The sequence below is a fragment of the Primulina tabacum genome, chromosome 7 (genome assembly GCF_025594145.1).
Source record: "Primulina tabacum isolate GXHZ01 chromosome 7, ASM2559414v2, whole genome shotgun sequence".
Taxonomy (NCBI): domain Eukaryota; kingdom Viridiplantae; phylum Streptophyta; class Magnoliopsida; order Lamiales; family Gesneriaceae; genus Primulina; species Primulina tabacum.
The window spans coordinates 39,497,625-39,525,289 of record NC_134556.1 but is presented as its reverse complement, the minus strand read 5'-3'; the positions used below and the strand labels follow the sequence as shown (position 1 = coordinate 39,525,289).

Sequence of the window (27,665 nt, the reverse complement as noted above, 5' to 3'; positions counted from 1 at the left end):
TAGACAAATACATTAAGGTACTAATTTTATGTTAGTATGAGCTTAACTTGTATACACACATACACATTTAAAGCGTTACAAAATATAAAACGTCCTAGGATCAAAGCGTGTCGTTTTAATAAAATTTACATACAATGATAACATGCAAGTCAAATATTTTAAATCTTATATATGTCCAAACACCACATTTCTGGACCTCTCTTCTAACAAGCCCAAGAATTAAAAATATTCGGTGGCTCAAAATTCAAAACTTCTCCAATATTTTCAACCAAGACGTCGTCAACTGCATTTTAGGTTATACATAGAACTTTATATTATTTAATAAAATAGACAATTTCAGTATTTAATTTACAAGAAAAAAATATAAGGAATTAATGGAGATCAATTTTGGTGTTGGATTCAACCCACCAAAAATAAAATTCCAGCTAGGAAATGACATATGATTTGAGTAGGTTTGGATATAATTAAGGTCACGAGGGACAAGACAAGAAGAGCATTATTATGAAACATGTCGTTACTATTTTTTTGATACATATTGAATAAGCTCCGGACAATCACAGTAGGTTAGAGTAACCCCGTGTAATAGTCTTGTCCGAAAAAGTGTCGGTAATAAAATCATTGATTAAACATTAATCTATTCCACCAACTCAGACACACCGTCAAATTATCAATTAATAGTGCTCGGAAGGAATGAATGTAGAGAAAATGACTTTTATGGATTTTCTCTCTTTTGAAGTTCTATTTTGAAGATATAGTGTGAATTATAATTTTATTTGTTGATGAAAAGTGAAAACAAACATTTTTTATATGATGATGGTTAACGAAGAAAACATAGATGAGATTATGAGAAGATCTGGCGGCCCATTTACAAAACTTTTGAATTTAACAAGTTGATGACTTGGGTTGGGCCTACATTTGATTTCAAGCACACTGTTAATTTAGGCCCAAATGATTTTGTCTTTTAATTAGGATAGCGATATTATAGATATGTACACACTCACATGTCAATCATGATCAAGATGATGATAACTCTTGTGGAAATAAAAATGATATCATGATCAGAAGCAATGAAGAACGAAAGAATAATCATATCAATATGATATATGATTGATTGGAGTACATATTCTTAAGGGATTGTAATCTTAGTTTCTACATTTATCTCGCATTAAATCCTCTCAATATACGTATATAATAGAAGTTGTAAACCTCAATCAGCAGCTCATGTTGAATTTATATATATATATATATATAGGACTCGAATCTGAGTCATTACAAGGGGGAAACAAGGTGAGATCATTAGAACCAAGGCTCGGTCTCAGCTCATGCTGAATATTGAAAAGCAACACAGAGTGTATTTCTTAAAATTTTTCTTAATCTATTAATGAAAATTAATAACTATTATTTATTATTTTTATTGTATAACTAACATTTTTTTCCTGAAAATACAACTGTTTTTTCTATGTTTGATAAATATGATTTTTACCATTTATTTAATACTTTTTTTTATTATAAAACCAACAATTTTCTGCTTTTGCTATCAATGTATAGGAATTCTTGCAAACAAAGGGATTTTTTTTTATATGTGCGTATGTGTGTGTGTGTGTGTGTAATTTTAAATTCACAGCTGGAATAAAATAGCACTCGAACAAAATGTATATATAGCATCATAAGCAGTCAGCCTAGGATTTTACAGCAGGCTGACTGTTAATGATGTTACATCATTTTCAAATAAACTTATAATAAATAATAATTTATACAACAATTTATCGAATATTTGCAGCAAAAGGAGATGGAGCCCAGTAATCTGCAGCATTATCACTTCCCAAATGGAACGTGCAAGAAACTGGAACAAGGCACAATCCTCTGCTCCTCAAGTCTTTGTTTGCTTCCTTTTTATCAGATTCCAGCTGCAAAAAATATTATTAAGAATTATTTCACTCGCACATGTTATCTTGTACTTTCTTCTCAGATAACCACATGCATGCTATGCTCTTAGAAAATATCATCTGCTTTGCAAAAGTAGAGAGGTAATAATTCGATTAAACTTATTCCATATGTCCATTATTAGAAGATACTACCAATTCCCTCCATGGACATGGGGCACTACAACTATTCATGCATGTTGCACATTGATAGAACTGTGAGAATGATTGATTATCTCTAGAAAATTTCACTAAAAAATCGTTTAAATATATATCCGGCAACCAAATTTGTAGGAAACAAGGTACTATTTATAAAAATACCCATAAGGAGAGAAATAAAATGATCACGAAAAAGCATTTATATATAGAACTAATTCCTTACAGGAAGTTGATTCCTCAGGTTTCTTGATCCACTGCCCAAATATGGTTGGCTTAGGGCCTGAAATTAAATGGGAATGAAGAACTAATGTATTTAGAAATTAGCAACGCAACATTTATCAAATCATGACCATTTCATTATATTACAGTAGAGTTACGAAATACTTGTACTTCATATTTTTTTGTTCTTACTTCTTAGCAGGCCTGCTTACATGCAAGCAGGCTACTTTGTTTTAGAGAAATCACTTGCAATTTGCAAGAGATGATTTTTCAACAAATTAAATGAGTTGAAGTAAAAATTGGTTCAAGGCCTTTTATTTTTAAAACCTCGAAGTTCTTGAACTTTTTCAACTAGAGGAGTATCCCAGGGGAGCTCAAAAATTGATTTTCTCGCAAATACGTATCCATTTTTTGAGCAAAAATATAGTTTTAGCCCCTCTAGGAGAATATAAGCACACCCACGTCTTCCGAGTTTTCAACATTCGATGTCTATATCATATATTTGTCATCTCTAAGTTAGATGATATATAGTAGCATACGCATGCCGTTGGCAAAGAATGTAATAGAGAGGGGCCGGGTTGGGGGGGGAGGGGTTCACCTCAATCTGACTCTGAAGGAATCTGATGTATCCAATAGCTTCTAACAACACAGAAGCTGTGTCAGTCTGCAAAAGTAGTTTTCATAAAATAATCAAAATCATATTCCCTTGCATTCCATCTTCTGTTTATGCAACATATATAGTCATATTGCTATATATAGAGTATAAGCCATCTGTCTCGATGACGGGTTTGTTGCCAAAACCGACGTCAAGAAATTTAAGGGTTCAATCAAATTTTTTTTGTTAAGAATTTATTCAATAATTCTTACCTTGCCGAATGGTGAAACAAGCTGGTGAATGGCTGTTATTTTGTCCCTCAGTGTTTCTTTTCTCACCTGTTTAATTTCAAAGATGAATCAACTTCAAAGGAATTGCAAGAGAAATTTCTTCTTTTTAAGTTTACGTGCATTAATTTCACGCATATTAATTATCTTTCTTAATGCAGTTGTGTGGACAAGATAATTATTGCAAAAGAATAAGCAAGTGTACTGCGAAGACAATCAGGAAAGACAATATAGCAGTGATCCAAAACTCAAAAAGGTGGGATTCACAAACAGAAGCAAGCATGCAACAAGTAGGGGTCTGATAAAGGTTTGTTCAAAATCTTCTATATATTTAATTTCATCGATTGGACATTCCAAATATCTTACATTAATTACTAAAATGGTTTATTGCAATATGATAAATAATTTTCTCAACAAATAAAAATAAATAGAAGCCAAGTAAACAAAATAGGCTATTAATTTTGTTGTAATTGAGAAAATAACATAAAATATCAGAAAAGATTGAATACACAAAAAGATAGAAACAAATGGCTCAAGTTACCTTGAATGTAGTCTGTGATGAGGTAGGCTGAATCCTAGCTTTCTTGTTTGCCCCACCTCTTGCCGTGCTGTTGCACTTCACAAAAAAAGTTGACATGATAAGAATTCAAATTGGTCAGACCGATCTTTTTGGTTTAAAAGACTGTACATTATTAATGGGAAATTTTTTTATAATCTTTTTTTTCCCTGGCTCAAAGTTAATTGTGAAATATTATGTTAACAGTGTAGTGTTTTCTTAAAAAATTAAAAAGTGCATGTATTAATATTCACTGAAATAATTAATTGTGCAATCTAAATCTTGCTCAATTCATCACCAGGCTATTATTTAATTTAACTAATTTCATTTGCCATTGGAAATTATCTTACAACACTTGGTTTCTGATAATTATCATCAAACTAAAATATGTACCCGAAGTGGACTCAGGAAATCGAGAGGTGTGGAAAAAATGTCATTTTCATCTGGTAATTAAGTTTCGCTAAACTAGATTTTACTTATCTAATTAGCCGAAAATAGGCCGTGGTACAATAAATTGGCCGAAGTGCATGCTACTATCTCACTGGTGTAATTAATAATTGAAGTGAAAAAAAAAATTTATGACTTAACTTCGATAATTTATTCTATGCAATAATTTCAGAAACCCTACTAGTTACCATCCAGCATACCTCAGATGAAGGATCTGAATAATCACGGCGATTAACAATCTTCCATTCCGATGATTTGTGAGAAAAATCAAACATCTCGCCGCTCAAATGATCAGTAGTGACACACGACTTTGGTGAAGATGCAGATACCATCTGATGAGCCCAAAAATTAAAGGGTTTTGAATTTCGAGCGCCATAATTTTCCAAGTTTTGATCTTGCTTTAAATCAACAAAACACGAGTAGTTGTTCGAGATTATCTGATTAATCAGTTGTTCTTCGTAATATTTCTCCATAGTTTTTGCCTGCATCTGCTTCGTACATGTTGAGGACTTGCTACCTTCTTCGTCAACCTGTTCTGATCCTCTGCACCTCAAAATATACAAGAATAAATTGGATAGTATACATAGAACCAAGATTTTAGCAGAGAGGGACATACAGACTTCATGTATTTTTTTGTGAACTTTACATTTTTTTTATGACTAAAATCAGGGGTTTATTTGAAATATAGCAATCAAATGAGTTTCAAATTTCATTTTTATTCTTTTGCAACTGTATAATTTACTTTAGATGGCCCTTACCCGAGATTCTTATTCACCAAGTGTAATCGAGGAAAATAAAAAAAGATGTATAATATTGCATGAATATATGAAATAGAAGTCGCTGAAACCGAGTACATGCATCAAACAGAGAAAATGAATCTATATATATGTAAAGAAAATATACAAGAGGAGTTGGCTCCATGACTCAGGAAACTCTTGGATATCATCATTCAACTGGTGAGGAAAGTAATTGTGCGGCGGCGGCGCAGCCAAGAGAGAGTGGTGTTGGTGGCGCGGTGGCGTGCTCATATTCGTTGTGCTCCGGTACCAGTTGGGGCTGCCGGCGGCCACCACCTGTGAGCCGTGGGCTACAGCTTGATTCATAGCTTGCTTTTTCGAACTTGACTTTTTTGTTTTGTCTTTTGCTTTCACTTTACTTTATATTTCTTTGGATCGACCTCTCAAAAGAAGAGGGCCTTGTAAAAATTTTTTGTGAATCTCCTCTGCACTTGATTAAATAGAGGATTTTAAGAAACGGAGATTATGAAGTAACAATCATATTCATGGGGGATTTGAGTCTAATCTGTCATCTATATATATTTGATTAAGTTTCTTAAATAATTATGTCGGGTGAGCTGGTAAATTGTTTTACAGGGTCAATTTTTTATATAAATATTTTATTTAGGTCACTCGTTAAAAAATATTACTTTTTTTTGTCAAAAGTATTACTAAATATGACCTGTCACACGAATCAAGATGTGTACGACCGTCTCACAAGAGACCTACTCATATAAAATAAGATAAAAAGTTACCTTATTTTCCAAATTAATTAAAGTTCCTAAGGGGTAATTAATTAAGAATTTAAATATATAGAAGCACGGACAATATTCTTCAACGTGTTATATTAATATTGACCGCCCTAAAGAAATGAACGAACAAAAATTCTTGTCATGTGCGCTAAAATTTTAAAATAAATAAAATTGACATAACAATTTCAAATCAAATAAGTATAACAAATAATTATAATTGTAAAATAAAATTCTTTTATGTATATATATATATATATATATATATATATTAGTTAGAATTCAAAAAAACAAAAACTAATTTAAGAAAATCAAATCATTATTATACTTAGACAAACTCAGTCAAGAAAGTGTTTGTAAAATGAATCAAACTCTCGACTATTTGACCATACGTACATTCACATACTTCACCAACTCAGACACACATGAAGTGCAAATACCAATACTTTGGTGTGTGTATATATATATATATATATATATATAATTTATATCACATGTAACGTGAGAATTTCATAAATTAATGATATTATTCTCCCACTATTCCTTTTGTTGGACGTGTGTTGTTCTATCTAATCGTGCTACATTAATTAAGTAGATTAAAGTAACATGTTTGCTCAAATTTTCCTCTCTTTCCTTTTCCCCACTTTCTTTTTGAAACATGTTTTCTTTACTTTAATCTCTTGCTTTTGCTTTATCAAAATAAAAGTGTTGATTATTTTTGCTCAAGTTAAAATACGAATTACGGGAAAGCTTGGAGGTAAAATGAAGTACATCCTAAGTTTTGTCCATGTGTTTATATTATTTCAATTGAATTTCCAAATATGTATTTCAAAACTAATTAATTAACCTTAATTAAGTTATTATAGAGAATCTCCACAACAAAAACTTTAAAAAAAAAAAACAAATATATATATATATATATATATATATATATATAAATTAATGAAACATCAATATTAATTTTGGTGTCACGTCGTCATTTTTCGATGTTGTACGCGCGACCAATCTAAAATAAAACAAATGTCCTTCAAACTCAACTACCAAGTTACACTCGTCCAACTCCTCCTATAACCAAGAATATTATTGCCGTAAAAATAAAAATATTGTAACGAGGGGAAGAATGTTTTTCATTTGATAAAATTGTATTTGTACACTTTTAAGGAATTTGTCGCTAATAGACAAAATGTCGAACCCTTAATTATTATATAGGGAGTGGCAAAGTATAAATAAATCAATGATTTAGAATAAATATTAAGGAATGGGATGTCTGGGCCGTACTGCCAAATTCTTTCTTGGGCATACACCTTTTATTCCCTTCTCGTTTTTATATACAATTCCACTCTTTTGTCCTTTAATTTCGAAAACTTTCCTTCTTGTCTTTTTCCTCGCCATAGATTCTATTTTTTATTTATTTTTATACAATATATAAAACCTTTTTTCCAATTAATCATCACTAAAAATACCTTTTTCTATGTTAATTTGCCTCCCATGTCTCCTATATGTCTTGAATTTAAAGTAAAATCAATGTTCGAGTCAAAGTTAAATAAAACAATGATGTGAAATCAGTCCATATTTTATCATCACACTAAACAACTCCATAATAATGTTTGTAATTTTTTTTCCTTTTCTATTTTTGGATGACGTGCGAACCCGCAGTTGTTATCATTAGAGTGCACCGGGTACATCCTCGTACTGACGCAATAGGTTGTAAAACCACATTAACAAAGTAAACCGTACTGGCTCTGTGCGACAAACTCGTCAGATAAGATGTAGGAAAAATCGAACTTCGGACAATTTGTCAAGCAATCGTCTACTCAACCAACTCGGCGCAGCATTTCTCGCTCTTGGCAAATATGTGTATCTATTTCTCAACTCTAACCTGATGGATGACTTGTAAAAAAAAATATATATATTTCAACGATGAAGATTTTTTTGAATGGATTTGAACTATTTCTTTCGAGTTCGCATAAACTATACACGAAATATATTTTTTAATAAATTAAAAATTTTAAAATCAATATCTAACAACTGATACAAGTAGAGTTTGAAAGTGAGGGCCGTCGATTTAAATTTGAATGGATTGAGAAAAGTTTCCAGTCCGATAGAGCTCAAGTTCCGTATTGGGCCGGGCCTTATGATGTTTATGAAATTGGCCCAAAAACTCGCACGAGTGAAGCCAGAGCCACCGACATTTGGTAAAAGGTCTATTTTTATTTCGAGGGATTTTATTTAAATTTCTTTTTGTTTGACGAAGGAAATCACCGCCCACCCACGTAAAATCAATTCATTTTTTTCCCTGAAAATTATTTATTATAAATTTTTTGTGAAATTTTATATTCAATTTTCTTTAATAATTATACCACTTCACCTTCTAATCACTCTTTTCCACATAATAACAATATAAATACTCTATTTATTTATTTATTTTTCAACCATTCTTAAATTTAAATACATTATCCTAACACCATACTAAAATTCTCGACAACCCAATGCCAAAATTCTCAATAGATTGTGATGATATCAATAATAAATAAATAAATTTCGTTTTTTTTTTCTCTTTATTTTGTTTTTCGAAACTATATAAATAAATATATATATGTACGGATCCATGGAAACTTATTTTATTTTTTATGTGCTCTAATTATTACCTCAAGTTTGAAGAGTAACGGGGAGTCAATTGATAAATTAAGGTTTTCACACTTCAATCATGCCAAATAAACAATTCTCAAGCTTTAATCATTACATCAACAATTACAAATATATAATTTTATACTTTCCACGTGTTTCACCAAATCTCACGTTCGCATTTGAATATAGATAATAATCCTTATCATGAGTTTGCATGCATATTTTTATACTTCATATTTCAAGACAGAGATGTTTTGCCCAACTGAAAATGATTCACCATTAGTTAACAACTCTCATTTTTTTTTTCCTCCAAACTTATCAAAATACAACTACAACAAAAATAATAATACAAATTTGTTTTTTTTTTTTATCTTCATATTCGTATTTTTGCAAATTTGATCATCTACGTTAACAAAACAAGTTTTGGTGTGTTATCTTAGTTTTTATTTTAAAATTTATTCATTCTTACAACGTGACGCTGATATGTGCAGCACAACATGAAAAATGACTAAAATTTCAAAAAATCGAAAGATATAAAACTAATACTTAAATATAATAGTATATCGGACCAAAATCACAAAGAAACAGACGTATTAGACCAAAAATACAATTTTTCATAATAATAGAAGAGGTCGCTTTTTTATTTTAAAGTATGATGTGGCAGATGGATGATATCTTTTAAAAGTATATTTGGTTTATTACTTTAATATGTAAAGTTAGAAGACAATTGTGTAATCCTCCTAGCTATACACACACAGAAACATAAAGTACCGCTTATCTTTTTGTACTGAATAAATTTATTAATACAAGAAGCTCGCACAGAATAATAGTCGATGATAAATGTACAACTCTTTATATCAAGCATACCTGTTATTTAAAAATTAAACCGTAAGACGGGGTAATCTACGTATTTGTTAACACGGGTAATACACACGCTATCCTTTTACATGTGCGCATAATCTACAATAGATATTCCTCCATATTTATATGTCGGAAATCGAATCATGGTGTAAATTATTAATTAAATTTTTTAACCAACATAATCCCTTGATTCGTTAATGTCTTGCTTTCGAAAGGTAGTGCAAACATTTCTTTGCTTTAATTATTATATTTAACCATTCAAACCCTTTACATATAAACACTACTACAAAAACGCAAAACATCTGTCGTCGTATGCCATTTAAAAACTGTTGTAACTGATGGTGTTGTTGAAAGTGAGTTCAACGACAACGGTTTAAAACTGTTGTCGTAGCTATCATTAGCGACGTTTTTTCATAAACAGTCGCTAAAATTAGCGACCGGAAATCATAAATTTTCAAATTAAATTCCACATATAATTTATATAGCTAGAATATTTTTTTCTTCATATAATTTAAAAAAATTAGAGTTACATCGTTACCATCGACTATAACTTTTGATAAAATAACAAGCGATCTTAAATTTTTTTTACATGAAAGTAAATTTTAATTCAAAAGGCAAACAATGATCATGAATCATTAGCAATTTGCTCCAATGTTAATATCTTAAAATGCTCAATTTGCTGTAATTATAAAGTCAACTATTTTTTTTACAAAATAATAAAGATTATTATTTCACAATCTTATACTAAGTATTATAAATTAATCTCGATGTTTGCAGTTAGATACAAGATTAGAGAATAATTAATTAAAATATAATATAATAATTATGACACTCTATATATTAAATAGTCTGGTGAAGTAGCTAGTCAATAGCCTTAAAAAAATACCAATTGTTATAAAAGTAAAATGGTAAGCATCCTATAAAGACTTTGAAGAATTTAAATATGTGACTTAGAAGCAATGTTTTAATATATTCAACTAATCGTGAAATTCGTGGAGTCACTCCACATGACAGTTTATAATTAATAATAATAATAATAATAATAATAATAATAATAATAATAACAATAATAATAATCATATTAATAATAATAATTGTTGCATTTACTTTTCTATTCGAATATATACTTCCTTCCACGATATCTCTCTTCTCATCGTTTCCTTTCAGAATATAATTTTGGAAGCCTTAGATCTAGGCCAAAAAAAAAGTGTTGGGTAAAAAATAGTGAAAATTATTTTTTTCGTATTTTATATTTGACGCTTTCGATTTTAGTATATTGTGTTATCAGAATTGATTTTTAATCTCGTACTTTTTTTTTTACATTGTTTTGCAATTTAATTGGTGATTTTAGTTCATTTTATATAAAAGTGTGTAAGGATTATTTTGTCCGACAGATGCTCAAAATAATAAGAATATCAGAATATGATGTAAAATAGTAAATTTGTGTTTAATCAGAATTAAATGTTGTGTCAGATGTTACAACATCTCGGACAACATGCAGCGGAATATTATATTTTGCAACACAAATTCACTTTCAATAACTAAATGGAGGAGATTAAATATGCACAAGTATAAATACTTGTGCGGTGCCTTATGGCGAAAATTAATCACTAGAAAATCAAACCGATTACAAAAACCTAACACTAGTGATTATGACAAAAATCAATTTTCTCAACAAGTTGAGAAAATAAAGCTTTCTAAAAACAATCAACAATATTAATAAGAAAGCAAAAAACGAGATCCCTAAAAACACGAGCAGCTAAACACGATCTTCAGCCAACATCGTTACGGATGTTGTCTGTAGATGTTGTCAACATTCATGGCAACACGTAAACCAGCACTCTTCAAAACAGCAACGTCTTTGTAGAATTATTTGTCTCTGAAATCTCGACGTGCAAAAGTGCATGAGTTATGCATTCATGAAAACCTCCAAGCGAAGAGTGGAAAACAAAACGGACGACTCCTCTTCAAACCAGCAACGCCTTTGTAGGATGTTTTTCTATGAGAACCATGTCGTGCACAGTGCATGTATATTGATTGAGAAGAGAGAAAAGACCACCAAGAAGATCTCCCACGAAGAACTCCCACGAAAATTACCTCCACGAAAAACTATCTCCACGAAAATCTCTTTCACGAAAAATCTCTTCCACTAAAACTCTCTGAATTTTTCTTCGTCTCTCTCTCTCTCCCCTTAGCTTTTGAATCTCCATCTCTTATTTATAAATGTCTCATCTTCTATGATTTATCTTCAAGAAGATCTATAAGATATGATATACAAGAATTATATTAGAAACAAAATCAATAATATCATATCATGTAAATCATTATCATAAATATTATATCTATAAAATCTTTATCATAAACATAATATCCAGAAAAGTAAAACACAATATTCCACATAATCTTATCAAGATGAAATTAAAATTAAGGAAGATATTATATCACAATAAAATCTTAACATAATTATCTAGAAAGGCAAAACCATAATTAAATATTATACTCAATCAAATCAACAAGGAAAAGATAATATTAGAGAAATCAATTTAATATGAAAATTATATTTCCCTTCAAAGTATTTACGTGACACTCGACACAAATCAATGAGATATGAATATTACATAGAAAACTATTATATATATAAAAAAGACAAATGATCACAATTGAGATTTTTCCATAAATAATATCAAATAAATAAATTATTAATATCAAAATGGTACAAAAGTTTGACAAGTTAGCCAAACGTTTTATGTAATTTATTATTCTTGATGTTTTCCACGGTCGAACCTTATCATAGTATTGCAAAGGTGGCATGCGTTGAGCCACATAATCTAACTCAATGGAATCAATTTAAAAACCTGTATTTTAACAGACTAAAATCTCTCCACTTTTCCTCAAAAAATAAAAATAAAAAATAAATTTTTTTACTAATGCGAGTTTGAATCGTCCATGTTTTGTTCTTATTGACATTCTCGGTATATATTATCTTATGTATTTTTCTATTCAACGATCAGTTTTAGCTTATTAAATGAGCATTAATGCAAAGACATTGTTGTTGGTCATTCTTTCTTGCTTTATCGTACTTTTTATTTAATGAGCAGATAGACATATATCAAATGTAATGGAAAACGGTCGCTGACAGCATAAAGTAATTAGCTCTGTGACTTTTGTGGAAAATTTTCGATCTTCTGACATCTTGTTTGTTGGGAATGGTCAGTCTACCGACGTTCTGAAAAGTAGATAACATCCTTGTAAGATGTGTTGAGTTGACTGTTTATAGATATTTTTGGATATGGTGAACGATTGATTAGTTTTCCACAAACTAATGAGCATGAGGCAGTCAAGTAGTTTAATATTGCGAAACTGGTTGAAAAGATTCTATTAAAGATTCGTGAGACCCTCTCAGAAGTGACCTACTCGTGAAAAAATATAGCATATATATTTTGGACTGATAAATATTAGAGAAGAATTATAGCATTTACATATAAAGAGCACCAAAAAATAATGCCTCCATAAACAAAATTTTGTGAAAAATATCAAATAATCCATTATAAAAATATTCATATATCTAATAAATTTGTGAATCAAATATATATCTAAAAATATCCAACCAAAATATCTTTCAAAAAAAGTCAATTTGTTTCAAATCTAAATCCACTCATTGTGATTACTAATGGGCGTACCATAATTTTTTTCTGAAACAAAAATTTCAATCGTGAACTGCTGTTGAGCTCCTCGTTGTCACGGTCTGACAGTTTCAACCCGCGACTTGCAAGAACTTTAGCAAAGAAAGTTGTGGACACTTGGTAGCATCCGGAATGTTTTGAGTGCTCTAGCATTCTCTTGAAGGAGAATGTTCAAGAGAAATTGAAGAGAGACTTGAAGGTTCTAGGTTCATGCAGAATGACCTAGATCGTTGTGGACAACACTTGAAAATTCTAGATTCAAGTGGAATAACCTAGAATGTTATGGAAAATTTTGAATCTAGAAGCTTTCGGAACAATCTAGCAAGCTGTGGAGATTTGGAGGAAGATCTAAATTATCTAGGGCTCTCATATGTAGCGCAGATGACAATTGTAGGGACTTGATATCCACCCACTAGAAAGATCTAGATAGTGTAGAAGACTTATATATAGATGTAGGAGATCATTTGTAATTCATTCAATAATTCAAAAACTTAATAATTCATTGTTCTCTCAATCAAGTATTGAACTTTCTCTCTCTACAAATTCTACAATGTCACTTGTATATAAGGAAATGTAACATATTTGCATAGTTAATTCTTTGTTTTTGTTAGATACATAAAAAAATATAAGATCTTAGCGAATCAATAGAAATTGAAAATTTTCAGTTTCATATATCATCCACAATCTAAATCCTAGTTTGCATCATATCATTAATTTTTATACTTGAATTTTAAGAGTAGTACTCTTATTTGAATTATGTTATAAATAAAAGGGAGAATAAAAAATTAGGCATGATATGGTTTAAAGCAAGTAATATTTAATTAAACGACATAGAAATGGTATGGTATCATGATATGGGGCAATCAAATATTTATATTTATTCAAAGAAACGTGAGGAGTCTTACTAACACTTTCCACCACAAAACAACTCATAAAATATGACCCACAAATCGTGCTTCGAACAGCTCGATTAGATTTGGTGCATGGCAACTCTATTTTTAAAATAACATATTATATGCTTTATGAAAAATATGTGACTTTGAACTTTGCACCAAGTAATTTTTTTTGAACCAACAAGGATATTTATCCTACACAGTTACTTAATAAATCCATTTACACCATTTCGAAATTAAATTTTAATTACTAATTATACAACAATGATGTCAAAATTAATTTAAAAGATTGTGCACCTAGGTGGATCAAGTTCATATTGGACCGTTATTGAACGTAATGGAACAAGTTGTGAGGCTTGACTCAAGAACAATGCATATTTGGTATATTAGGTATATGAGTCGATTCCATAATCCTCATGTATATGATGGATTTTTCAAGATTAAATATCAGGGAAAATTGTTGATTTAATCATATAAGTTATGTTGTTTAATTCTTCGTCTTCTAATTTGTCAAAGTTGAAACTTAGTACTATAAGTTTACTTTTACTTGATTTTTTCTAATATCACATAACATTTTTCAGTGTCACAACAGCATTTTCAGTGCCACATCATCGTTCAACAAAAAGGATAAAAAAAATCACCAAAAACCCATAAAAAAGAAGAAGTTAGAGGACGAAAATTGAAAGCATAACAATTTATTGGGCGAATTTGACAATTATGCTGAATTATAGTATTATTCATATAAGACATATTATGATTTAACTCTCACATCTAACATAACTGTAGATTTGTAAAATGATAGATAAATATAAAAATGACATTCTTTCATTTAGATTTGTGTTGATATCTATGGTTTTATCTCAAACAATATATTTTCCCAGTCGTGAAACAATCCTAATAGAGGACATGACATCTACACGATATCAACTTAAATGCTTGAGATCTTTCCTCGTATATTTCATTATTTGATAGATATTTTACTAAATAACAAATCGTGTGGATTCATATATATTAATTGTGTTTTTAGATATGATCACCTAGATTATTTTTTTTTTTAAAAAATACTCATCAATTTCAATACATCACATTGTTGACATGTGTTAATCCAATGTAACTATCCTAAATTTCGAGCAATTTGAACCAAAATTATCATCACAATGAATATTTTTTAAAAAAAAAAATTCACTCGTTCCTCGAATCTTTGATTTTTTCACTAAATTTTATTTTATTTTTCTATCTGTGTTCAAATGCAATCTTCTTCTTTTGTTTAAGAAAATCAATTGATGGTAAATACTACATATTAATAGCAAAAACTTGTGTGAGACGATATCATGAGTCATATTTTGTGAGACGAATATCTTATTTGGGTCATCCATGAAAAAATATTACCTTTTATGCTAAGAATATTACTTTTTATTATGAATATCAGTAGGATTAGATGATTGACATGTGTCACAGATAAAGATTAGTGAGACCGTCTCACAAGAAACCTACTCTTAATAATGTAGAGCTTAAAAAAGCAATTGATATTGTAAATATTTGCATCATTAATATCAATTTATTTGCATATATTTAAAATATAATATTAGATTGAGTATTGCTTTGTGAAATATAACATGAGATAATTATGTTCATGTACCTAATCCGAATGCAGCTATTCCAGAATTAAAGTTTAGATTATGATATTAATACTTACTTAAAAATCATATCATACTAAATAAATTCAAAAATGGATCCGTCAATTTTTAGATAAATAATATAATAAGCGACTTTTTGGGGAAATATAATATATAGACACTTCTTGAAATGGAAAAAGAAAAAGGAAAAAAAATCTAAAAAATGATACAAAGCAAACGCGCATATAATTGTCAAAAGCAAAAAAAAAAAAAATAATTGCATAGAAAAATCAGAGACGATCACACTCAAACTCATCTGATTTCTTCGATAGGCAAGAATATAATAAGAGGGATTTCATCAAACTGTAAACGCAATGAATCACATAAATCTACACAAAATCTGATCCAGCGATGTTGCAATAATTCATCACTGAAACCAAAGTCTTGACAGCTTAAAAGGCCCGGCATCTGAATATTCCATAGCCAGAAGTTTTCAAGAAATTTCATTACACAATATGGGAAGCAATTATTTTGGAGAAGGAAATCGTAGCCATGAAAGAGGGCTCTCTTCTTCTTCATCAAGAAAAGGCAAAAAGAACTGTTCGGATAAGCCGAAACAACCACAGAGAGGACTCGGGGTTGCTCAGCTTGAGAAGATTAGGTTACACAGTGAATTGGGTCCAAATTATCCTCCTTCTGCCCATAACCCTTATGCACAGAGTTTCAGCCAGGTTTTTAAATGTCTATTGTAATCGTTTCTGCTGATTTAACATATTTTTTTCCTTTTTATTTTAGTAATCTTTTGATGATTCATTGATGGAGGATGGATTCATATGCTTTGCTGATGATTTAAACCAGGAGGATATGAGATCACGAAGCTCGTATACATCGTCGTCTTCCCTTCCTCCTTATGGCTTTCCGGGAGCTCATGGAGTCAGGGTACAACCATTTGCTGACATGAGATTTATTCAATTCGTAATCATAAGTTATCATGTTTTGAAAAATATGTAAATTAGGATTCCGTAAGATTTTCGTGCAATATAATATAATTCGGGGGTTTTTTACTTGATACTGGAGATGATTTAGCAGGTGGATTTGATCGTGTTTGTGATCTTTATCATGTTAAAATAATTCTCATGTTTTTTTTTACAAAAAAATTTTGAACTGTCTATATTATCTTGTAGCCCTAGGGTCAAAAATTCTATCCAAGATTTTAGGAGAAGTTGAATTAACTACTATCACTATATATTAAGGTTGTGACTCTTCAAAAAACAAAATTTATGGTATTTCTAATTGTATAGATTTGCTTGCACAAAATTGTTGTCTCATTGAACAAAAAAGCTAAATGATAATATTTAAGGTTTTATTTTTCTCTTTCAGCTACCATATATCCTGTATTTTGGGTTAGATTAGGTATCATAGATGGATGTAAACTAATTTTATGTTTGCCTAAATGCTTTTACTTGTCCCTATATTGAATGATGCATCGCCGGCACAAGGTTCGTTTCATCCGTCTAGTTATCATGAATCATTGCATCAACGAGCATAGCACATTTCAGTCTTTTCATCTATTAATAAATGTATCCATTCTAGAATTTGAGATTTGTTGCACGTATTAGCTTTAGAATTACTATGATTATTCAAGTAGCAGGTACCGTCAAAACAAATTATGATTGATTATTGAGATATTCGTAATTTCGGAGTCTGTATTTGTTCATACTTGCCTATGCATGTCTTGATATTTGGGACATGCATATGACTAGTGGCAGGATCAACTAGGTAGCATTCCATGTCGACTTTTGGCACTACATAGACCAAACCAAAACAACACCAATTGTCGTTCGCACATAGTATGGTGATGCGTCATTCAGTATAGGGACAAGTAAAAGCATTTAAGCAAATATAGAATTAGTTAATATTCATCCATAATACATACCTCAATTAATCCAAATTGCACAATATATGATAGATGAAAGAGAAAAATAAACGCTTAAATCTTATCATCATTTAGATTTTTTTGTTCAACGAGACAACGATTTCGTGTATCTAGATGAGTAAGCAAATCTATAGATTTAGAAATATCATTATTTTTGTTTTTGAAGAGTGGCCGCCTTAATCTCAACTTCTCCTATAAGCTTGGATAGAACTCTTGACCTCTAGGTTACAAGATCATATAGACATTTCAAAAAAATTTGTAATGTTTGTTTGTACATTTTTAATCAAGTAAATTTGATGATTTAATCTTCCAAACATGTTCTTATTTCAGACGCCCTTCCAAGATTTAGATAGGGCAAATATCAGATACGGAGAATCCCAACAAGGCCATGTCGCAAGGTTTGTTTGTACATTTTTAACTTACGTTATTTTATCTAATCAATTAACATTCATTTAAAATCTCCTGTTATATCCCATTTTATAATCAATTCCTGTAATCTTTTGTTGTGTTTTTTGCCGAAACGTGATAGAAACACGAACGCATTTAAGGAAAGATAAAGAATCAAATGTGACATAGTAGTATTACACTTGGGCGACGACGCATCAAATATATCGGTTCTTGTTAAATCGTTCGAGATCTATTTATTTTCGAGTAGGTCTCTTGTGAGACGGTCTCACAAATCTTTATCTGTGAGGCTGATAACCTTACCGATATTCACAATAAAAAGTAATACTCTTAGCATAAAAAAATAATATTTTTTCATGATTGACCCAAATAAGAGATATGTCTCACAAAATACGATCTGTGAGACCGTCTCACACAAGTTTTTGCCATTATTTTCATGTATATTTATGTTCTTTGTTCTTGCAAAAAATATCAGGTCTAGAATTAATGCAACTAATTATAAACAATATTATTTGAACTAAACAGATGGCCACCAGGCAATGCAGGCGTAGAACACCTACATTTTGTGCAGCCAAGCATGACTACAAGATCTTTCTTGGATCCCAATATTGAGGTACTACGTTGCTTTGGAACTTATATTATTAATGGAAAAAAAAAAAAGACAGAAAGAAACATAATTTAGTGTTGAAATAACATTCAATTATTTACTGATTATTACCATTGTCGTGATATCCATAGCGACCATACAATGCGAATGACGAGAAGGACCGGGGCGATTCGTTGGCCTACAACAACAAAAATTCTGAATCCAGTGGTTCTCAGGACATAGATTTGGAGCTCAGGCTGTGATCATTTAGAGAGAAACTACTGGATGTTCATCAATCATCGACTCACGAAAGCTGTTCATATATTTTCTTGTTCGTGTCTATTCGAATTTCGAAATGTTGAATATGAATTTGCACTGACTGCAGAAACAAAAACAAATTGAGTTGTTTGGGCTGGAGAGATTGCCACATTGTGCTTGAAATTTGAGGTATGATTATGCTGTTGGCGTACCGTTTTCTCGTACTCAATGAACAACATAAGTTTAATTTTTTTACCCTTTTACGTTCAAAATGTTCATTGGATGTCGTATGATTTAAACCATTCATATGATGTTTTAGAATGGTTTACATTTGCATATATAATGACGGCTCCAACTATTCCAAATTTTAAGTGAAGATAACTCTTCTTGTAAATTCATACGAACGGATTTTCTTCATTCAATCGTCTAATCAGGTCCACGATCAGAAACCGAATTTCCTAGTATAATATAGATCACGCTAAAGATCTAAACAGCCTTGTGCTTCCAAGAGAGATGTTGTCGATTTTCTTACGGGTGGGGAAAAATACCGAATTTTCGGTATATCGAGGTTACCGTAACGAAAATACCAAAATTTTTGGTACGTTACAGTATTGATACCAAAATATTCGGTTCGTTAATGATATGAAATTTGAACTTTCGTTATATATCGAAATACTGAAATAATATACATAAATTTTAAAAAATATATAATATTTTTAAATAATAAATTTTAAAAAATTTAAAAATTATAATATATTTTTTTGGTATAAAAAGGTATATATCGACACCATATCGAAATTTCAGTATCCAATAATTTTTTGGTATCATCGATATGCTATTATACATATCGGTACTATATGCATTTTTCGGTACGGTACGGAATGTATTTTTCGGTACAATATGATATAAATTTTTTTTGTAGACAAAAATTTGTGTGTAAAATTTTATGTGTGTAATGCATTTATTGATTATACATTAATTAGGACTCTCTTTTTATTAGGATATTGTTTTTCATTATTAAAAAATTTTCATGTATATATTTTTCACTCTGGAAAATACTATGCATAATTAAATTATTATCAACTTTTGATAATATAATATATATACATATACACATACACACACATATATATTTAGTTATGTTTTAAATTAAATAATTGTTATATTTAATTATTACAATAATTAATTATATATTTAATTATTACACTAATTATTAATTAATTATATATTCTAAACTCTTCTACAATGTTCCATGAAAATTTTGCACCTAGTTACCACTATTAATTTGTTATTTAATTAGTAAATTTTAAATTTATTAAATAAATAATTGCGAACTCATTATAACTCCGATCGGTAATCAGACATCGTCAATATATCGAGGGTACAAATCTCGTTAACATAGTGAAAAATGAAATTTTCAAATGACAATTTCTACTGATCCATTTTTTGCAGTTGTCAGTTATGTGAACTCATTCACTAAAACAAACATTTTCACTTTCCTAATTTTATTAGCAATTAAGCTAAATTCTACAACTTCCATTACATGAAATTAACTTATAAAATCTTTTATAAGTTTTGATCTCTATCAAACTACACTCGTCATATTCAAAACCTTGAACTTGACTATTTCAATCGAGACACATAATTCAATAGTTGTGTTGTCCTCAATGGTTTAGAGATGCAGTTAGTCTTGGGTTCACAACTTAATGTGATTCAGAACAATATTTGTTCTTATTCTGGCTTGTCTTAATTAGTTTCATTCTTTTCATCAACTCCTTTATCAATGACGTCAGAACTGAAGTCTGATTACATCCATTAGATCATGGTAAGAGCGATTAGTAGCATCGTCCAATGATCATTCCATGCATGAATATTAAGTTATGGTTAGCGTACAATACGGTCATTTCAACTCATATATCTCGATCGAACCTGCAATTATTGATATATTGAGAGTTGAAAATGAATTCAATAACAATGTGATATATCTTTGAGGAATAATAGTGACATGATATATACAACTGAGGAAACGTCTTTCCAAAATGCACATGTCTTACTATGGCCAGAGATTACTTGCATCATTAACTCATCAGATCACATATGATATCTTCACTCGTAGGTCAGTAGTGAATCTTCGACTAAAATGTCACTACACTCAACCTCACCACCCGATGATCCTCAATAGAGTTGGTAAACGGATCAATGTGCAATTAGTATGTAAAGCATTCATGTTGTCCCGAGTCAAAGGACTAACAATGTTCAACTATAACTGAGGATTATTTCACTCGACAAATGATAACCACTTGAAAATTTCGAGAGAGAATCGTTCAGTTCATTGTCAAATGGTTACTCTTCTGTATGAATGGACATCTATATATCTTTACCATTGAAACATAACGTTTACATCACATATGGTAGTCTCAAACTAGAACGAATTTTATCCTTATTTTAGATGGCTGATTCAATAGGATCCATTTTAGAATATACAAAAAAAACGCTTCCCAATGATTTTCATGATATGAAGCATGTGGAGGGCCATTTCAAGATATCGTGTTCCCTAATTATGATCGATTTTCTGTTTCTGGAAATTGATTATCATGTTTGTTAATTTCTTATATATAATTATAAAGCAAACTTCGATTTCGAATACGTATGTTTAATATACAAATTTTAAATTTGGAGATTTGTTTGGATTAATCAAATCTCTCATCCTAAGACCTCGTGAACTTTAGAACATGACAACTAAATTTATTTTATATTTTTTTTCCCCGGTGATCTTCTTCAAGAGATTCTAAAAACATTAAAAATATATTATATGATTTCATCTTACGAATCAATTTTGTGAGATTGATCTCCAACTCGACTTGATCCAACTCATGGAAAAAATTATTTTTTATTTCAAAAATATTTTTTTCTCTACAAATATAGATCAGATCGACTAATTTTACGAATATAGACATGTGATATCGTCTAAAAATTTTTTTTATCTAAACATTACTCAAGTTTCTTATTAGTTCCAACATTCATGATTACTTTGTGTTATGATTGAGATTTGGAAGGTGTATTTATTTATATTTTAGTAGACGTCCCTTTTTGAGATGTACCAACTTTATGAAACAAGTTTAGAAAAGTTTATTGACTTAAATTTGATTAGTTTCATTGTGTATTGTTTTACCCTTTTTCTCCTTGGGGGAAATCTTTTCACGTTTAAAAAGTATTTCTAAATTTGGTCACTTCTCATCACTATATTGTATAATAATTTTAATATATTACACGTTGATATTTAAAAACTAATCTAATTTTAATATATTACAAAACTTTTGTTTAATTCAAAAGCCCACGAAAACGATAAATATAACATCACGATTTCACAATATTGGTCATGATATCAATTTTTTAGACGATGTTTCTCACGGTTGATAATCATAAGATGACAAAACCGTCGGTTTATAAAAAATCGTCGCTAAATTGAACTTTGTCACGGTTTTCAACCGTAGATAAATTACGATGTTTATTTAAATCGTAGCTATAATTATAAAATTACACACAGCTTAATAAATTACACATTTTTTTTGAAAAGATCTTATACTATATATTAAGTTTGAGTCTAACCTAAATAAATTAGTGTTAGGGTGAATTTTGCCCCTATTTTTTGGCATGACAAATTAAAAAGTGTAAATATTTGTTAAGGGCCAAAAAATTTTAAATTTACAAATTTAATTAAAAAAGTGAGAAAAAAAATTAAAAAGGAAAGGAAATGGAGTGAGCTAAATTATCGTTTTAAATTTTTAAAAAAAAAATGTTCTCAAATTTTAATTTATACATTTTTTAAATGTTAAAACAATATTGGGACCACACAGAATTTTTAATTGGAAAATAATGACTTCCTAAATATGTTCTCAATTCACATCCATAAAAAGTTAATAGAATTAAAAATATTAATTATTAAACTCGTCTCCCAAAATCTAAGTTTACCGTTTTACCACTCGACTCGTTCTCATTTACCACTATAAAAATCCCATGCACCAAAGATACAAGGCAACAAGAGCAAAATGAGGCAATTAACCCTTTGAAGCTCCTTAATTCAATGGCTAATTTGCTGAAAATTCTAGTTCTTTTTTCTCTCCTCATCGGCTGCACCACCGCACGGACTTCAACCGTTAACCATTATGGAAGCGGTGGTACCACCGGCGAAGGAGAAGCTCCTCACACCGGAGAAAACGAGTACGGATCAAAGGATCCAGCATATTCCCAAAACACGACAGGTGACGAGGATCGTCAAGACGGTGAATACGAACCTAAAATCGTCCCGAAGAAGACGGTTCTAACGACAACAAATATCCATCTTTGTTTCCGAATCTCCGGTTTCCATTCTTACCATTTTTTGGGAATGTGTGGAAACCTGGAAAAGACCAAGATGACGAACCAGCTGAAAATGCTGCCACTGAAGAGGCGAACTAGACGTCAAATTCCTAGGTTCTTGGATGATTCATTTTGAGGATCCCGGGGTTTGTGCTAATAACAATGCTGTTTGGTACGAATACGATACAACAAATCTTGGTTTGTCTGACATAGAATCTAATCCTAGGAGATGCAAGCCAGGGGTTGGGGGGAAAAAGAATGATCCGAAGCAGGATTGCACTGCGCATGCCATAGAAAATGATGTGGAGATGGCTGAAATTAGAACCTTAAAGGTTTGATATATGCTTTGTTTTGTGTGTGCAGTGTGAGAGTTGATATTGCATGCATGCCCGAGAGAATCTAGGCTTTCATACAGGATCATGAGAATAATTTGATGTTTTTTAAGGTGAAAATTTAATTTTTTGCAAAACTCGTGTGCCAGATTTGAACATTTTTTTACTCGAGGAGGCCTTGCATGCAACATTGAGTTAAAGTGGTCGATGTTTTGGTTCATATAATTTTGAATGCGATCAAAATCAACTGTGGTATCTTGCTTCATATATTTCTTAATTTCATTAATATTTCTCTCTTAGCATGAGTATGTAGCAATTTATGTAATACTGCTCGTCTCTATCAAAGCATTTGAAAAAAAAGTAAGCACGAAATATTCTATTTAAAACGATATAAAAGGCAAATAAGATTTGCTTCACATTTTTTATTTTTAAATTGACGAGAAAGGAAAAGATGTGAATATCTACTTCGCAAAATAATATTTTTTGAACTTTTGACTCTGAGAGGAATATTTTATTTTTTTATTATTTTTTGGTAAATTGATATTACAAATTAAAGATTTTGGCTTTTTATATTATGATTTCTTGCTTGATTTATATTTCAATGATAAGATCTTGATTGATTTATATCTAGATATTATAAGATTTGTTTTTAATATTTTAAGATATTTTATCCTTATTTCAAATAGTTTAATCTCTAATGAAAATCTCGTTTCCATATTTTCTAGAACTCTTTTATGGAGGTGTTTCTAGGTGAAGCATGAGATATATATATACACATATAGAACGGATGGCCACATAGATGTGGTAGAGAGAGAGTTGGACGAGAGAGCTATATTTGCTCTACCGTTTTTATGTGATCGAATGATCACTTTATTATTGTGTAGCTGCTAAAGTTTTCTGTGATCCGATGATCACTTTTGCAAGGGCACAGCTGCTGGAGTTTTCGGGAGCGTACGTAAAGGTCGGCATAAGAGTTCTTGTTTAGAAAAAAAAAAAAATAGCCGAGCATATTTTGATGAGACGTTTTTGTGTGATCGGGTGATCACTTTACAGCGTAGGAGAGCTGCTGGATTTTTTCTGAACACACACAGAGTTCAGATATTGAATATTTTCATGTGAAGACTTTGTGTGATTGAGTCACAGACCTTCCGTGTTGCTGATTGGTGTTGACAATACCCACGAACAACACTGACGCAGAGTGTTGATCAAAAAGTCTTCTTTTATTTGTTTTAAGCAACTTCGGTTTATGCATCTAGTTTTTATGTGGTTTATTTTGATGCATTTTTAGTTCCTTGGAGTGTCAAAGAATTTGATTTTGTTATTCTAACTAGTATTGTTTTATGTAAAAGATTTATATATTTTTAGTGAATTTTTGCCATGATATATCGCACAAGTATTTGTACTTGTGCATAATTTAAATTTGGTGTTTATTTATTAAAAGTTTACGCGTGTGTTAAATAATCAATTTTCGCTGCATGTTGTGTGCTCGTGTGACGATACCAAAACACAACACTAACTTCTGATACACACAATATTTTAATTTTTGTATGTTTACGAGCGACATTCCTTTCCGACTCAATTTCATAAATAATTCAGATGAATTCCGATCCATGGGTCCTCGAAAGGCGCCCTCATATCCACTGGTGGCAACCAGGATGGTTTCCAAAGCATCCGAATCCTTGAGCCCTGCGAATTCTGCGATTTTAAAGAAAACCATAACGCTCTGATTGGCAACAGATGGTATGCAACTCAACATGCACTCGAAAATGGCAACTTCGTCCTAATCGGTGGCCGTGCCTCACACAACTATGAAATCTTCTCCCCTGACCCGATTGAATCTTCGACGACAATGCTCGGTCTCCCTCTCCTAGCCGAAATAAACGAAAGGGGAGAAAACAATCTCTACCCTTTTGTAAAACTCCTCCCAGATGGAATAAACCTCTTTGTTTTTGCAAACTACAAATCCATCATTCTCAACCCATATACGGGAGAAACAGTTCGCGAGCTCCCGGACTGGCCGGGCGTGACAAGAAACTACCCGCCATCAGGTTTGTCGGCCCTTCTCCAATCGACCTCAATGAAAATGACGATGAGAGTAAACTCGAGGTTGAAGTGATTGTCTGTGGAGGAAACACTCGTGATTCTTTCTTTTATTCCGATATGACACGCCCAAGAAAATTCTTTGCCGCTTTTAAAGACTGTGGAAGGCTTAATCTGAATAAGAAAGGGTCTAACTGGGAGAAAGAAGACATGCACTCGCCTCGGGTTATGGGGGATTTGCTGCTGCTTCCAACTGGAGATGTGCTGATTATCAATGGCGCTAAGGCAGGTACTTCTGCATGGAATGCAGCAGATATTCCTAATCTGAACCCAGTATTGTATTCTCCTAACAAAAAACCGGGTCAACGGTTTAAAGAGTTGGCCCCATCAAAGATTGCTATATATCACTCGCCTTCTGCTGTTTTACCGGATGGGCAGATTCTTGTAGCTGGAAGTAACACAAATCCCTATTACATGCACAAAAAAGCTGACGATCCGGCCATGATATACCCCACCGATCTTCGAGTGGAGAAATTTACGCACCGTACTTGGCTCCTGCGCTAAAGAAACATCGCCTGGTGATAGTTGAAGATTATTCTGACAAGAAACTTAAGTACATGGATAAATTTAATATTCACGTTCAATCAGGTGCAGGAGAAATAGATTATATAACAAGATTAAGGTTACAATGTACTCACCGCCTTTTACAACCCATGGCTACTCGATGAATCAGAGGCTTCTGATTTTGAAGCTGAAGAAAGCTGGCGATGGTGGAATTACCGTGGTTGCTCCACTGTCTGGAAGGCTTGCTCCTCCGGATACTATCTTCTCTTTGTTGTTCACCAGGATGTGCCTAACCGTGGAATGTGGGTGAATATTGACTAGAAAACCTTTGTTTCTTTAAAATATGCTGTGTCTAACAAGAAACACAGAAATCTCACTGTTTGTTCAATCGCACTTGATTCTTTAACTACATTATGTTGTTCAAAACAGGACGAGCTATAGGAATACAATATTTATTGCATACTGCACACTGCCGAGTAAACGTGTTTTCATTGTGGAGCATGCCGGTTAAAATTATCTCAAAGAAAGGATGACATGTTCCTTACATATGTCTAGTAACTCTCTATACAGATACATGACAGATATACAATCTGTTTAGTAAAGAATGCAAACCACATGAATGGCTGTTTGCCATGTGAGAACAAAAACAAAATTGCAAATACCATCCTTTATTTTTTATTTCAGAATGATTGGATTCTCCATGTTACTCTACATGGATTCCAGTGAAAACTCAAGTAATTGTAATGAGTGCAAAGCTAGGATGCCTGCGGATTGAGTGAACACGTTGGTCTCGAATGAGAAATCCTAAATTATGCATGCAAAGCTAAACTTTTATACTCTTTACAAATTTTCTGATATTATATCCTCATATTTTGATTAATCTCAATACATAACAAGTGGACCTCAGATAGCTTATGACGTTGAAAGAAATTTCAAGGGTTAGCACTCAAGTACCAGTTTACCACGTAAAAAATTACTGATACACCAGGAAATATGGTCTTTCAGCAACCCTTTATGAAATTACATATATGGTTTAACTCAAATAGTAACTCACCAGTATCAAAATTATTGGCATATATAAGAAATTCCAGGTTCTATTGGAGGATTTAGTCCATTCCCACTGGCCTCAAGTGAGATTTTCCATATTTGATAGAAACCATCCAATGGCAAGGTCAGGTGTTGCCAATATCACTTCAGGATGGTGCTTTTGGCAACCACACCCACTGAAGAAAAGCTTGACGTATGAGTCCCAATATAGTGAGGTGACGGAGATGGAGAGTATGGGAAAATTGTGCAAAATCTTTACAGTTTCATAGATGCTGATCCAAGATAATATATTTTGGGAAATTTTTTATTACAAGTGTTCTGTTCAAAGAACAACGTAACTATATTTCGTTTCAAACAAAAATTACAAGAACTTTCATATTGAGAGATCTCGATAATTATTTTTTCTAGAAATTACTTCGAATTTTTTACAACAAAACATTTTAATTTTATTTGCTTACAAATAGTAAGATTTTGGTGGGGAGATAATAATAATAATAATTAAAAATTAAAAATTGTTTTTAAATTTAATTATAAATTATAACGGTGTCGGCACAATTTGAACTCGATCGAGCTCTTGAACGAGAGTTATTGTACACCAGCGAACTTGGGAGTAATTTTGAAATATGATAATATATTTCATAATATAGAATAAAATTATTTCTTTAGTGTTATAGATTATTATTATTATTATACAAAAATGTAACCTAAATGTAAAAAATAATATGTATCAATAATTTATAAATAGGT

At 31.2% G+C, this 27,665-nt stretch overlaps 2 protein-coding genes and 1 pseudogene across 2 annotated transcripts; 2 read left to right on the top strand and 1 right to left on the bottom strand.

The window, feature by feature from the left end:
- Nucleotides 1–1,637: 1,637 nt before the first annotated feature.
- On the bottom strand, nucleotides 1,638–5,443 carry LOC142551971 (transcription factor bHLH112-like). Its single transcript, XM_075661524.1, has 7 exons — nucleotides 5,089–5,443; nucleotides 4,386–4,728; nucleotides 3,724–3,798; nucleotides 3,168–3,233; nucleotides 2,899–2,964; nucleotides 2,305–2,361; nucleotides 1,638–1,907 (listed from the first exon to the last, which is right to left on the bottom strand). Exons 1-7 carry the CDS (start codon nucleotides 5,286–5,288, stop codon nucleotides 1,764–1,766), a joined length of 951 nt encoding a protein of 316 aa, XP_075517639.1. The 5' UTR covers nucleotides 5,289–5,443; the 3' UTR covers nucleotides 1,638–1,763.
- A 10,228-nt stretch (nucleotides 5,444–15,671) lies between these two features.
- LOC142551004 (protein SPEAR3-like) lies at nucleotides 15,672–18,769 on the top strand. Its single transcript, XM_075660054.1, has 5 exons — nucleotides 15,672–16,122; nucleotides 16,250–16,330; nucleotides 17,658–17,725; nucleotides 18,258–18,345; nucleotides 18,471–18,769. Exons 1-5 carry the CDS (start codon nucleotides 15,907–15,909, stop codon nucleotides 18,579–18,581), a joined length of 564 nt encoding a protein of 187 aa, XP_075516169.1. The 5' UTR covers nucleotides 15,672–15,906; the 3' UTR covers nucleotides 18,582–18,769.
- Nucleotides 18,770–22,660: 3,891 nt separating this feature from the next.
- Nucleotides 22,661–26,243, top strand: LOC142550784 (aldehyde oxidase GLOX1-like; annotated as a pseudogene).
- Nucleotides 26,244–27,665: the final 1,422 nt, after the last annotated feature.